Genomic DNA, 15,075 nt, shown 5'->3' with positions numbered 1-15,075 from the left:
GTCCCAGATGAAGAAGATACAGACTTTTCAGAAGACCGCGCTTCGTATGCCTTCTACTGAGTGTCTTCATAGTGAGGCCCGCATCTTCGCTGTAATGGAATGTCATGCTTCACAACTCTCCAAGTAATTTCTGCTCATTCCTTCAAAATGTCGACGAACCAGAACAATATACCGACCAAATTTCAGATGTGATCAATTTCCGACGCATACTGGACGCAATTTGTAGTGGAGCTATTAACAAATTCATTGACTTTCTCCCAGTGAATGCCGTACTTGGAGCCCAAACAGCACTCATAGCAAAAGAAGAGCGCGAGTTGTCGCGTGAAATAAGATTGACTCTAGCGCAGCTTCGTTCAGGGTATTGCAGCAGGTTACACTCCTATTGATCCAGAATCCACTCTGACGTATAAAACCTATGTGCTGAATGCAAAGAGGACCCGCATGACACTAATCATTTATTTGCATGCTCAATGAAACCAAAGCATCTGCCCTTTCCCTAAAGTCCGAACCCGTCGAAATAGCTCGTTTCCTGGCCCTACCTTTAAGTGACTCCGATGACAGTTAACTTATTGCTTTCCCCTAAACAAGGTGTGGTCAATCAACATAAAGTGATCTTTATTTTTTCCGTTAAAACTTTCAAGGAGCTAGCGACCCCAGATGTGAGCTGTGTCACACTACTATTTCATCATCGTTCTGACCTCATGCTATTCTATTTAACCTCGATTTGGAACAGTCCAAAGACTTTTGGTGCTAAACATACACTGGGTACCCAGTCTTAAAGGTAAAAAAGGAAATAAAGGGCTGAGACGAGTTGGCATACTGTGATTCGGTGGGAAACGCAGTTCCAATAAGTTCATGAAACTGTTCACTTACTTCGAGGGATGTTATAGGAAGATCTTTGGTCTTGCAACAACATCAACACAGAGCATACCGCTTTTTCAATTTCCAGCCTTTAACTGGTTGAAACAGGATACCTTTCGCGGTTCCCAACGTAGTTCAAGAGCTCAAGAGAAGTAAACATTCTTCAGAATGTCTGTCGTTTGGTCGTCTCGTATCGACACCTCTTCCAGTGTTTTATACTGTGGGAACCTCAAATATTTGAAGCGTTATCTTGCAAATGCGAGGCACAAAATGCACTAGAGATCTTCCTAGGTTTCCTTGATGTCTTGCTCATGACAATTTCTGCAGTTATCTCCATCTGTCAGACGCATTGTGGGTGTATTTGCCGCCATCCGACTGTGATTAGTGAGTATTCCAATCATGTTGATACCATCTCTTCTATCAGTGTGGTGCAGTATCTAGTGAACAGGAACTTTGTGAATTTTTGATCTAACGCGCTTTGCACATTACTTCTGCAGTTTTGCATCCTGATAGATCATTCCATCGAATTATAAACCTGCTTGTCATGCTCTTGTTCAGATTGTCGTAAAGACGATACCTGGGTTTACCAATGTCGGTCACGTTATGGGATGACAGTCGTACACCAGTCATCAAAAGGGGGATCTCTCATCCGAGGCAGTTGGTAATCTTTCATTGGGGGCGGGGCTTTTTACGTGGCGGGTCCCAAACCCAGCGCACAACCTTATGTAGGGGATGTTTCGCCTTCTCACTTTAGCTCGCCTTCGAACGGATGTTCTTAGGCTACCCAGAGGATACTTGGTCAAAGACCGGAAGTTGTGAGCTGTTTGAGCCATATGTAAAAGAATCGTTTCTGGCCACTGCCAAGTGAATGGCGATAAGAGAACTTTCCTAACTTGCGTGAACTTCTACACATGACTCCATCCTCCACGTACACCACTCTTGGTAATTTCAAAGTCGCTTGTTTTTGGCGACATTCTCTACTGCTGCCGCGCTTCTCAAGACACTTTTGGTCAATATGCGATGAGGTGTTACTGCCTTGATTGCTGTTTGGTCGTCTACATAGATATTGACTCTGGAGTAGCCTGCTGATGCATTAGCGGCTAGCTCTGCTGCTTTGCCAATAGCAAATATTCCTGCTTTTAAAATACTGCAGTTGTTCGGCAACTCAAAATACTGCCGTATGGCTAACTCTGGACTGTATATCCCCGCACCAACTCCGTGCTACATTTTCGAACCATCCGTATAGATGTTTAAGTGTTGCGCGCGGTCTCTTTCTAAGTTCACCCTGAACCTTCTTTCCCAGTTGAAAAGTGGGATCATATACTCGTTGCTTGCCGAACCGCCATTATCCACAGAGCTCAGCAGACCCTAAATCCGACAACAATAAAGCTCTTCCAGCTTCTTTGGCCTTGGTCTCCAGAGATTTCCTCTACTACCTCTCACAAGTAACTTGATCTCACCATTGATATGTGTCGGCTTTGTGTGTAAAGAATTTAAAAATCTCTGTATTGAAAATATCAAAGCAACTTGTAACAGATTACCAATAAGTTTATGTGCCGAAACTTAGTTTGCAACTCCAGCGCTTAAAGTGGGACCTATAGCGTACAATCACACCCGAAGTACTCTCTTATGCCTGCACTAGTTTCCACCCTCCACTTACAGTGGTTGTAGGCATCTAGCTTCAACCTCCTTATCTACGGTAATAAATTAGAGCGCTCACGGCAAGCCTTCGGTATTAGGTGAGTGTGAATAGCCTCTCCTCTTCGAGTTCATCACTTCGAGTGCATCACTACCTAAACCTCCTCCACTTGAGCTACAGTACCACTCATTTGCTGTGTGCGGCACACAAGTCGCAACATTGACTTGGCCAGACGGCCATTAATATAATCAAAAAGGCCACAAGAACTGCTAGCTGTGTTTTGGTGCCTGTGTGGCAACGGCGAGTTGGTGAGTTGGTGAGTTGATTGAAATGATCCCTCAACAGATTTGCCGCACAGCTTTCAGTGTAAACATTTATTATTTACACACTGCTAACTACTACCTAATATATTGATTTATGCACGCACACATACATACATACATATACACACACACACTAACACTCGCACACAAACAGACCTACACACTACTAAATACTAAACGCAGACAAGTACTAGGAAAATGAATGAATAAAATTGCATTTGTAAATTCTCGCATATTTTCAGCTTTTCCTCAAATCGAATGCCCGTGTCCAGGCGCCCATATTGGAGTTGTTGTCACAGTTGCTGGAACTCAATGTCACTTACAGTGTGTTGGACTCGAAAAATGTAATATTTGATCAGATTTTAAACAATTTGGATTTAATTGAAAATGGCATCGTCAGGTGAGTGTTGAATGCTGATTGCTGAATGTTGCAAGTTGCATGTTGATTTGTTGCTGTGGCATGCCTCAAATGTATCTACATATATACTCCATAGTTGTTGCCTATTTATATAATATATTTGCCTATGTGTGAGTGTATGTGTGTATATGTATATGTGAGTGATGAGCTCTGCTGGTGAGTGGCGGGCGAGGGGAGCGCAGGAAACAGGAAGCGTTGCCGGAAACAATGAAAATTCGCCTGTTTGCTGGCTGTCTGCTGCGCTGGTGTGACCCTGGCTGTGGTTGTGGTTGCTGTTCGAAAACACCAAAACACCGTGCACCTAAACGTTGTTGTGCGTGTGTGTTGGTTGGTGTGTGTGTGTGCGTTTGCTGTTGTTGTGGCTGAAGCTGCAGGATTATTTTCGTTTTCAATTCGAAAATAAAATGTTATCTTTGGCCGGTGCGGATGCATTTGAAATTCAAATATCACTCAAATATCGGTGCGAATTGATGTGTGCGTGTGTGTGTGTAGCTGCAATACTAGGCGCATACAAACATATTCAGTTGCGGCAGTTGGCTGACAAAGTGAGCCTAAAGCATTTTAAAGGATTTTCTATGGAAATTAGACTCGCCAGTTTGTCGAGTTAAGCTCACGCACACAGCCATACACACATTCATACGGACATATACACATGTATGTATGTATGTATGTATGTCGATAAAATTTAAAGCCTAGAAGAAATTTGTCATTCAAATTGGAATTAAGTGATTAAATATTAATTGCTAACAATAAATGATGAACAAGTGTTTGATGTTCGAGTGAAGTTTTACTACTTTGAACAAAAAATAGTAAAATTTTGTTCATAATTTTAAAATTATTAATTTAATCTTCTAAATCTACTCGTATGTCGTCCTCTGTGTGCTACAGTACACTGGAACCAATTTTTTTCCAATTCTCGAAACAGCCCTTAAAGTGAATTTTCGGAAAAGCCTTCGTAACGTTTCACGTTTAATGTCTTAAATTGACGCAACACGATTTCCCCGAAGCGATTGTTCGAGTTTGCTGAAGAGCCAGAAGTCACACGGAGCTAAATCAGGCGAATTCGGTGGTTGCGGCATGATAATCGTTGAAAATTTGGCGAAAAACTCACGAAGAATCAGTGCGGTATGCGACGTTGCATTATCGTGGTACAAAAACCAAGAATTTTCGACCCATAATTCCGCCCTCCTTTTACGTATAGCTTCGCACAAACGACGCATAAGACTCAAATAATATTCTTGTTGACAGTTTGGCTGGTCGGATGGGATTCGAAGTGCACCAAACCTAGATAATCGATTTCTAAACTGATTTGACGTGTTTTTTTCGGCTTCGGACACCTTTGCCACTATATTCGGCCGATTGATCGTCTGTTTCGGGGTCTACAGGGTTTGTCCGGAAAGTTAAAGGACTGAGTCGATTTAAAAAAATGATTGAACCAATCGTTACAATTCTTTAAAAACTTTCAAAATAGGCTACTTCTGCGTCGATGCAGCGCTGCCAGCGCGATTTCCAAGCATTGAAGGCGTCATGAAAGATATTCTCCGGAATAGCCTTGAGAGCCGAGATGCATGCTGCTTGTATCCATTTTGTCGTCTCAAAATGATTGTCTTTGATCGGCCTTTTCGGGCAAGTTAATAAAAAAAAGTCCGGGCCGCCACATTTGCGAATACGTTGGGATGCCGGCCTTGGTTAGGTAGCTGTTCACAAGAAAGGCGACGTGAGCCGGGCGTTGTCGTGGTGTAACATCCAATCGGCTGGGCACACCTTGCGCATGTTCAAGTGCTCTGTCACAATGTCATGAACTATAGATTTTGATGAATTTAATATCTGAGTAATTAAACGAATATTTAGTCGACAGTCTGAGTACAAAATTGTGCTCAAACGGGTCCTATTGTCGGTTTTTATCGAAGTCGCAGGTCTCCCACCGCGGTCTTCATCACAGACACCTTCCCGGCCTTCCAAAAAGGCCTGGTGCCTCCGAAACAAACCATTTCCTGCCAAAGCAACATTTGGGTAAGCCTGCTTGATCGTATCACACGTCTCTGTCGCAGATTTACCGAGTTTCATACAGAATTTAATCGCGTACCTCTGCTCTAACGAACACTGCATTTTCGGCTTGCACCACTCACAGAAACACGTCGCTTGTCCTGACTGTCCAAGTGCTCGGAGACAACTGACCAGCCGATCGTTCGTTAGCTACAATCTCCTCTACCGAATCCAGTCGGTGCGCGCACGCTCCGAAGTACAGTCGTGGCGGAAGAAAATCAGTCCTATTACTTTCCGGACAAACCCTGTATATCTTAATATACGTTTTTAAAGAAGTTGAGTTTTTTTGGCAGAAAATCGTCTGCTATGTGCTAATCCTCTACGACTAAGCTCTTAGTACGGACCTTTCCTATTTAAAATAGGACTGTATCGCGCAGAAGTGACCGGCTTTGGCCAATAGGAAAGAAATTGTGTGTCATTATGTCAACGCCAGGCCCCACACTTTGATAGTGACTCGCCAGAAAATGAATGAACTTGATTGCGAGATTTGTATACATCCTGATCATAGTTTAGACAAGGCAACAAAAGATTACTGTTACTGTTTATGCTAGTCAAAATTTGCTTAAGGAGAAGCATGTAAACCTCGACTGCTTTTGGTCGCTTGAAATCACCAATCAATGTCTCGTTGTTGTATCGTCCGAAAATATTCCCAAAATAATTTTATGTAATTTAGTATAATATAGATTTGGGTTCTATGATAGGATAGGAATACAAGTACTTGTATGTGTAGAGCTCTTTTATCAAAAGCCGGAGTGCGGAACTTTAATCCGCTAAACCTAACCTACTCCCAACTCTAGGCTTTCCCGCGGAACCGTCAGATTAAGAATTACTTCGTCGGAATGAGAATACATTTAAGCTTCCTCTATGGCACGAACTGACGGACGCCTAATCTGCTCTATATAGTATGTCTCAGTTTTATCATGATTGAGGCTGCCGCTTCGCTGACAGCTTTCTAGTTCTCAGTAGTCTCACACATTCGTTAAATTTTCCACCGTAAAACTACCACTGAGTGTAGTTTTAAGTTTTTCCCTTGTACTTAAAGAGCGAAGGCAATAAAAGAATACATGCTCAAAGTCTTCAAAATGATGTCGTGCTGGAATCTGTACGGATAGCTTCTAAAGCACCCATATTCACTTAGTATTTGGGTTAGGTGAAAATCCAGGTCCTAATGTCGTCTGCCTATCCACGAATGAATGTCCGCTATCAGTCTGTGGATCCACTGTCCTTTGAGTGAGGTTGCCATATTGTTAAGCTTTTGACTCTCGTCTCTTTTGGCTCCTATAGACCGCACAGATAACTTGTCAATGAGCATCAGACTGACTATTATTTCAGCAGCGTCACTTAGTATTGTTCGGAAAGCACTGATAACGCTTAGTGCCGACTATCCTTTAAAAAAGTAGTCTTTATCAATAAATTTAGCTAATTAAGTAAAATTTTGGCATAACCTCAATTTAAACACTTCTAAAACTCTATTTCCATTTCTACCGCTATTACAGAAATGGCCCGGTCATCATTCCGCCAATGATTAAATTCCTCATACAGTTGACACACAAGAGCGATCGCAAACTTATAACGATACCGAAAATCATCAGCATCACCAACAACTTACTGGCCAACAATGCGGTGCTCGACTGCGCTGTGCTCGCGCTCAAATCGCTCTCCTACGAGATCTTCTTCATGCCGCCCGTCGGTGGCAGTGCCGCACTCAACACGTTAGCCGACTATCGGGCACCCTTCCAAAGTCCGGTTACACGTTCGCCGGTACAACAACGTCGGCATGCTGCTGAGGAGTCGGCCGCCGCTGCTGCCGCGGCTGAAGCGCTTTTGGCGAATAGTCGAGAGTTGGATACACAGAAGGAGGTGGTGTTGGGCATGTTGGAGAAATTCGTGGATGCCACTGAGTTGCAGCATGTTGTAGCTTTGTTGTTGTTACGCGAACGTTGTGCCCAGCAAATGGACGGTGGCGCTTTTGCGCGAAGCATGGAAGGTGGTGATGCCTCTGCGGTGGAGCGGCAGAAAAGTAGTTGCATTTTGGAATCAACGCGGTTGCAAGATCCCGGCGTGGTTTATGCTCTGATTTGTCGCGCCATGTGTGATGGACGTTTGGGCGTGCACAACTGGCGAGACTTTTACACACTGGAGTCGTGTTTCAAGAACTACAGCAAATATGTGCTGGCGGATAGCAAGAATTTTCTGGCTTTGTTGCAACTATTATTAAGTGAGGTGAGTAGAGGATTTCATAATTCTATATTTTAATAGTGGTTGGTGTGAAAATTATATTTTCATATGAAAAATTGAGGTGTCCAATCAGTAAATGTTAATGTAGCTTGAGATGCTCGGAGATTCCTCGTCTATGTGTCGGTTCTGTAATTGAAACTTTAAGCCATCAATTATCATTTTCTATATCTCTCTCTGGATATACCCTATAGAGGCCCTATGTACCATAATTTTATCGAATTGTCTCTACAATGTCATCCTGGGAGGGGTAAGGATTTAGATAAAGTAGGAAAGACCTTTATCTCTGGCGGTGCCACGCCTTTTTTACATTTTTTTAGTTGGCTTCCATGAAATCCTTCCATATCATCTTAGATTTAATACCGACCTTCTCATATTGCCACGTGTACTAAGTTTCTTCAAGTTATCTTAATATTTACTCAAGAAGAAATTCAACTCGTCTCGTCATCCTGATCATTTATATATACTTATATAATTATATTAGGTTTTCCAATAGGGATAATATGATTTCTAAGATTTCCTCATCCGAATGGTGCGGTAAATAAACCAAAATGTCCATTCCAATGCGAAGAAACCCCACAAGTTATTCATGAACAACCATTACATTCACCTAAATTGATAGTTTCGTGTGTTTTTGGTGTGGTGAAATCATCGGTCCGTACGTGTTTCGAAATGAAGCTGGTGACACCGTTACTGTCATTGAAGACCGATATAGATCGTTGAAAAACAACCTTTTATGGTCGCAATTGGAAGAAGTTGATCTTGACAACATGTGGTTTCAACAAGATGGGGCTACGTGCCACACAGCACGTGCAACAACCCAATTAGAGAGAAAAGTTTGGAGATTCAATTATTTCAAGAAATTGTGACATTAATTGGCCTCTAAGAAGTTGTGATTTAATACCGTTAGACTACTTTTTGTGGGGTTATTTGAAGTCATTGGTCTTTAGCAATAAACCAGACTCAGTTCAAGCAACAAGTCAATATTGAACGTGCTATTCATGAGATACAACTTGATTTTATGTCTGAAGAGAAATCATATCACTCTCCCAATAAGGGTTTATTTAATGGCTGAGATTTCCGCTTGCAGTGTCTTTTTGCTGAAATCTTTAAGACTCTAACCTTAAAGCACATCTAGAAAACCGAGCGTAAAATTTAGTTATGTAAAAAATATATTCCAGTTCTTTTATATTCTAAATATTCTCAATGAATTTAAATATTTTGCTTGTATTGGAGGTATTCTAGGCAAAAGTGAACTTAATAACATTATAGGGGTATCACAGGACACTTATGCTTCAGACAGAAAATTGAAAAACTGGATTCGGCTGAATGCAGAGCATGTGCGGAGGACGATAAGACGCTAGAACAGATTTCTACCGGATGAGACGGGATATCTTCCGCGGTTCCCAACTTCAGAGATATTGGGCAGCTGTGGTGGAAAAAATCAAGCTTTTTTACGAATCAGTCTTCATTTTGTTAGCATTTTTATACCCTGAACAGGGTATATTAAGTTTGTCACGAAGTTTGTAACACCCAGAAAGAAGCGCCGGAGACCCTATAAAGTATATATATAAATGATCAGTATGTTGAGCTGAGTCGATTTAACCATGTCCGTCTGTCTGTCTGTCCGTTCGTCCGTCCGTCCGTCTGTATATATACGAACTAGTCCCTCAGTTTTTAAGATATCCTTTTGAAATTTAGCAAACGTCAATTTCTCTTCAAGAAGCTGCTCATTTGTCGGAACGGCCGATATCGGACCACTATAACATATAGCTGCCATATAAACTGAACGATCGGAATCAAGTTCTTGTATGAAAAACTTTCACATTTGACAATGTATCTTCACCGAATTTGGTATAGATTATTTTCTAAGGCAACAATGTAATCTCCGAAGAAATTTGTCAGATCGGTTAACTATAGCATATAGCTACCATACAAACTGAACGATCGGAATCAAGCTCTTTGTGTGGAAAACTTTCACATTTGACATTGTATCTTCACCAAATTTTGTATAGATTATTTTCTAAGGCAACAATGTAATCTCCAAAAAAATTGTTCAGATCGAATAACTATAGCATATAGCTGCCATACAAACTAAACGATCGGAATCAAGGGGTTGTATGGAAAACTTTCACATTTGACATTGTATCTTCACCAAATTTTGTATAGATTATTTTCTAAGGCAACAATGTAATCTCCGAAAAAATTGTTCAGATCGGTTAACTATAGCATATAGCTACCATATAAACTAAACGATCGGAATCAAGTTCTTGTATGGAAAACTTTCACATTTGACATTGTATCTTCACCAAATTTGGTATAGATTATTTTCTAAGGCAACAATATAATCTCCGAAAAAATTGTTCAGATCGGATTACTATAGCATATATGTAGCTACCATACAAACTAAACGATCGGAATCAAGTTCTTGTATGGAAAACTTTCACATTTGACAAGATATATTATTCACCAAATTTTGTATAGATTATTTTCTAAGGCAACAATATAATCTCCAAAAAAAAATTTTCAGATTGGATTACTATAGCATATAGCTACCATATAAACTAAACGATCGGAATCAAGTTCCTGTATGGAAAACTTTCACATTTGACAATTTATCTTCACCAAATTTGGTATATATTATTTTCTAAGGCAACAATATAATCTCCGAAAAAATTGTTCAGATCGGATTACTATAGCATGTAGCTTCCATACAAACTGAACACATAGTTACTAACAGAAATGCACCTGTGAAGGGTATATTAGCTTCAGTGCAGCCGAAGTTAACGTTTTTTCTTGTTTTATTTTTTTCGGGCAACAACTTTTGATAATCACTGTGAAAAGCTACGGCAATTTGGTGTATTACACATTCATAGCGATCCCCACGAGAAATCCGCTCTATTAGTAGTATTTCAGCCGACGTGTGTATTTATTAACTTCACAACTCTTTTAAAGCTGCGCAAAGCTATCGATTTGGTGGTAAAAGCGCATACAAAAAATTATAACAGAAAACTATTTTAATACAGCTTCCCGGTGGTGTTCCATAGTCGCCAGTGCGGCTCGTTGATGCCAAAGACTGAACTCACTGATTTCACGATTTTACGAGCTTTTGCTATGTTGCATGCTAAATATTGAACATTAGTTGTTTTTGTTGCACTTACTGGTGTTGTCGTTGGTGCACGCAGCAAGCGCTAAGCCCCAGCATAAGTCACAAACGAGCGCGCGAGCAAACAATCTCGCTAATGGAAAACCGCTGGTCATGATGGCGTTGTTGGTGGCGCGGACGGAGTGAAGCTGCTAGTGGCCGAACACACACGTATATGTGTTTAAAAGCATACAGATAAACACATCCGTTCTAGATTTAGTGGAAAAGTAGGAAAAATTGTTAACTAAATACATATGTACATATAAGTCCATGTTCTCACACACACACCCATCCACAAAAGAAATGCATCGACCATATTTTCATTGCCGAATCTGTGGAATCACTACAACAATTTGTGGCTGTAGACTAAATGAAAATTTCGCGCCGACGTGATTTCTTTACTACAGTTACAACAAAAAATATGGGAAATTTCATCCATAAATTTCCACCAGACACATACATATAATCGGTTCGGTAGCTTTTAAGAAGCTTTTCCGCGGGTGGACAATAAGAGCAATCACAGATCAATAATCGGAAGATATCAAACAATGATCATAAAAGCTTTATAGACCGATTGAGGGTAATCGATTAGAAAGGGTGCTCCTTTTCTAGGTTTCCTACTTGTTTAAAGAAAAAACACAGAAATTACAAATTTAATGGGGAATGTACTTACTATGCTTCGAAAGAACATTCTTTGACATTTATTTTTTCAAGACTATCTCTTTCAAATGTTGACTGCGGCTATCTGAGACATCCATATGTTGAGTCCAATTTTTGATGACTCGTTCGAGCATTTTGACTGGTAACTGGCGCATGACACTCGTGATGTTTTGTTCCAAGACATATCCCCACAGGAAAAAGTCTAACGGTGTCATATCAAACGACCTAGTCAATCGAACGATCCTAAACGTGAAATTATCTGCTCACCGTAGTGTTCTCTCAATAAATCCATTGATTGATGCGATGTTTGGGAAGTGGTGCCGTCTTGTTGAAATCAAATGTAGCCAAGATCACGAGCTTCAACTTCAGGCAGCAAATAGTTGGTTATCATGGCGCGATAAGGGTCGGCTACTTCCCTGCACTTGTGACTTAGGCAAACAACCGTCCTGCAGTCTTTCCCAGACTGTGTGAGTAGTAAGCATTCGTATTTTCTTCCCGTTCCCTTGTACAAGATCTTGGCGATCCTGCATATCCTTAAGGCATTTCGTCTCATACTGATCCATCTGTCAGTCCGTAGAAATATCGTTGTTATATTGAAGTTCTTTACTGTGTAACAGTAACTATTCTGGGTGCAAAGGCTTACGTCTGGAAGGTCTGGCAGTATGAAAGATCGTCTGAGACTTAGCTTCGTTCAATAGAACTCGAGGCCCACGTCTTCAGCCATATTTGATCTGCTGTGTCGCGAACTCTTGCGCCATCTACGCTATTTCAGCGTGACTTGAAACCTATAATTTCAGATTAATAAAGTAAAAATATTTAGTTCATTTCGTGTCAGTTAACTGATTTGCTACTCTATATCTTCTTCTCTATATCTGCTTCTCTATATATGAATCTCTTGTTTACCATAGGTTTCAGCGGAGCTCGTTGAAATTTAGATACTGTTTTTGGGGACCTGGAGTCTAAATTATATACATGCTAAAACCATCTCATGAAATCTGTTATACGATAATTCTTTAGACTTGCGATTCTGTTATATGTTGGTAAAGAAGTTTTCAGGAAACGTTGTAATAAACTACGAATGTTACCTTTTGTGTGGTTCATAAAGTCTATGAGAACATAAAGTAAACTCGTGTGATCTCGAGCACATGCTTTTTGAAAGGAATAATAAAGGTATACTAAATCTAAGCGCCTATTGGTTGTGACTTTGGTTCTGAATATATTCATTGATATATGGACTTATATACTACTGTGATCAAAAGGTGAAATTTGTCCATTTCATTTCCTTCATCAAGTGCTATGATGAATTGGTGTTGGAGTCGCAGGACCACGCACCAAACTCTCCATACGTATGGGAAGTTTTTCGAGCATATTTCAAGCAGAGGTCTTATAATTATACTTAGCAACAGCCAAGCGGCACTTAAAGCAATCTTTGCCTACGAGATCAAATGGCTACTGTTGCAGGAGTGCATATCCGGGAATAAACTGGCTGATGAGCTCGCCCGCTCCGCTGCATCCACAAATATGGTAGGACCTAACTCCTCATCGCGGTGGGTCCTCATAACATAAGGGAGCTGTTCAGCAACTCCAAGTTATGCGGCATGCCAAGCCGCTAATGGGTGGTTACAACCTCAGCTGGTTTAAATATGTAAACAACCTCTCTAGGCACAAACTCAGGCAACTTGTTGCATTCTACACTGGCCACTGTAAGTTTAAGAAGAACTTACATAACGTGAAACTAGCTTCTTGTGCTAATTTTCCGGTTCTGCGACAGGGAGTCTGAAACTCCAGAACACCTGCTAATTGACTAATAAAGGCCCTTGGATCCATATTTCTAAATATGGATCAGGTCGTCTCATTAGCACCTAGCCGCATATTGGAACTTATCGATATACTGAGGCTAAGTGGGTGGTTGTAATTTATGAGGTGGTATAATAGACCTTAGATCGCGGTGCAATCCTCATCTATTTATTTTATCTTATCTAATATATAGACTCAGTTTCTAATTTTGTTCCAATGGAAGTTTTTCAGGCCAAAGTTCTATGAAAAGCTGTCCTTGTATATTATTAGTTTAGGACAGGAGTGACCAGAATACCCCAGAGCCACACGACAGCAACGTCACTAAGTTAGGTTAGATTAGGTTAGATGGCTGATCAAAGATCACACGTAGACTAATAATGTAGTCCTTAGTGATGCCATTGAAAAAGAACTACCGTGTTCGGACTTACAGATTGGCGAAGCGCTTTGTAGCCAATACATAATTACACAGACGCTTAACTTCAACACCCGCCAGTTCGGTGGGATGTCCGAAGGTATGCGCCCCCAAGTGTCTAAGTCTTGACCTCCCAATGAGGTAATGAGAGGTTAGCCTTATTGAGGGCAAAGAGATCACTAGATCTCCTGCGATCTATCTTGGGCCAAAAGGCTTTTGCAACCGCACAAGTACCCATGCTGGCCCAGCGTTGGACAAACATCCGCGTGGCCCAGCTATCTAATATGTAGTAGAACACAAGAGAATACAGGAGCACCGATCCGTTCCCATTCTACCGATAATGATTCTAGGGTATGCTTCTTTGCTAACTCATCAGCTTTGCAGTTACCTGTAATTCCGCTGTGGCCCAGCACCCATACCAGTCTAATCACAAAAACTTTAGCTGCTAGAGATAGCGACGTTAGACATTCTTCGTCTAACCCTGAACGCATTGTGAATGAGTTCAAGGCTAGTATTGCCGCTCTTCTATCTGAGTGAATGGTCACTTCTCTGAAGGTGGGTGCACTCCGTAGCACCAAATCTGCTGCTACCTTGATGGCTGCCACCTCAGCCTGGAATACACTGCAGTAGTCGGGAAGCCTGAAACAGGAATTTATGGAGAGCTCCCGACAGTAGATCCCTCCACCGACCTTCCCCCCCAAGCTTTGACCCATCCGTGAAGAAGCTTGCTGCCCCTCTCCTCCAACGGCTTCTTCCCACCCATATCTCCCTCATCGGTATATGGACAGAGGAGTCGCCAGAGTTCGATATGGCGACTCCATAATCCAGATGATCCGGTATGCACTCAAAGTTTGTGAGGATATTCGAATGTCCAGATACGCGTTCCTTTAAGATTCCAGATTCTCTGAGTCTAATAGCCACCTTCGCGGCTATGCACCTACCGGCAATGTCCACCGGCGTTATGTTCAAAATTGCATTAAGTGCCATGGTTGGGGTGGATCTTAATGCACCGCACATGCTAATTAGCGCAGCCCGTTGAACGCTTTCGAGTTTCTTGGCCAGTGTGGTCTTCCCTAAAGTCCTCCACCACATAAAGACACCATAGAACAAGATGGGCTTGACTATGGTGTCATAGAGCCAGAGGACCACTTTCGGTGAGAGGCCCCATCTTTTGCCAATAGCTCCTCTACAGCAGTATAAGGCAATATATGCCTTTTTTGCTCTCTCCTCGAGAGAAATTACAAAAAAACACTAGGATTCAAAACTATATTTTCTACTGCACTAACAACAAAGGAATGACAAGTACAGCAGCAATGATGGATTTATATTTCGATAGTTTCGAGTGAGCCACACGAAGCCAGATAGACACACGCGATGGAAATTTTTCTTAAAAAAGTATCGAACCGGTCTTCTATCAGAGCGCCTGTTGTTTAACTGGCTACACAATGAAGTCACAATGCGAAAGTATGAAAGATACATAGTTCACCTTAATCGATTTTAAATGAATGTATCTAAAAAGAAAGCTTAAAATAACAATAA

The 15,075-nt window shown here is 41.3% G+C and overlaps 1 protein-coding gene across 2 annotated transcripts in view; it reads left to right on the top strand.

The window, feature by feature from the left end:
• LOC126750928 (uncharacterized) overlaps window positions 1–15,075 on the top strand; it is a 208,718-nt gene that overhangs the window by 87,175 nt on the left and 106,468 nt on the right. For both annotated transcript variants that reach the window (XM_050460742.1, XM_050460741.1), the window contains 2 exons: window positions 3,066–3,223; window positions 6,784–7,510. In XM_050460742.1, the coding sequence (XP_050316699.1) occupies window positions 3,066–3,223; window positions 6,784–7,510 (885 nt within the window). The remainder of the gene's footprint in view (window positions 1–3,065; window positions 3,224–6,783; window positions 7,511–15,075) is intronic.

This window comes from Bactrocera neohumeralis, chromosome 2, assembly GCF_024586455.1.
Source record: "Bactrocera neohumeralis isolate Rockhampton chromosome 2, APGP_CSIRO_Bneo_wtdbg2-racon-allhic-juicebox.fasta_v2, whole genome shotgun sequence".
Taxonomy (NCBI): Eukaryota; Metazoa; Arthropoda; class Insecta; order Diptera; family Tephritidae; genus Bactrocera; species Bactrocera neohumeralis.
Note: the sequence above shows the minus strand (reverse complement) of the source record. Positions and strands in the feature narration are given on the sequence as shown.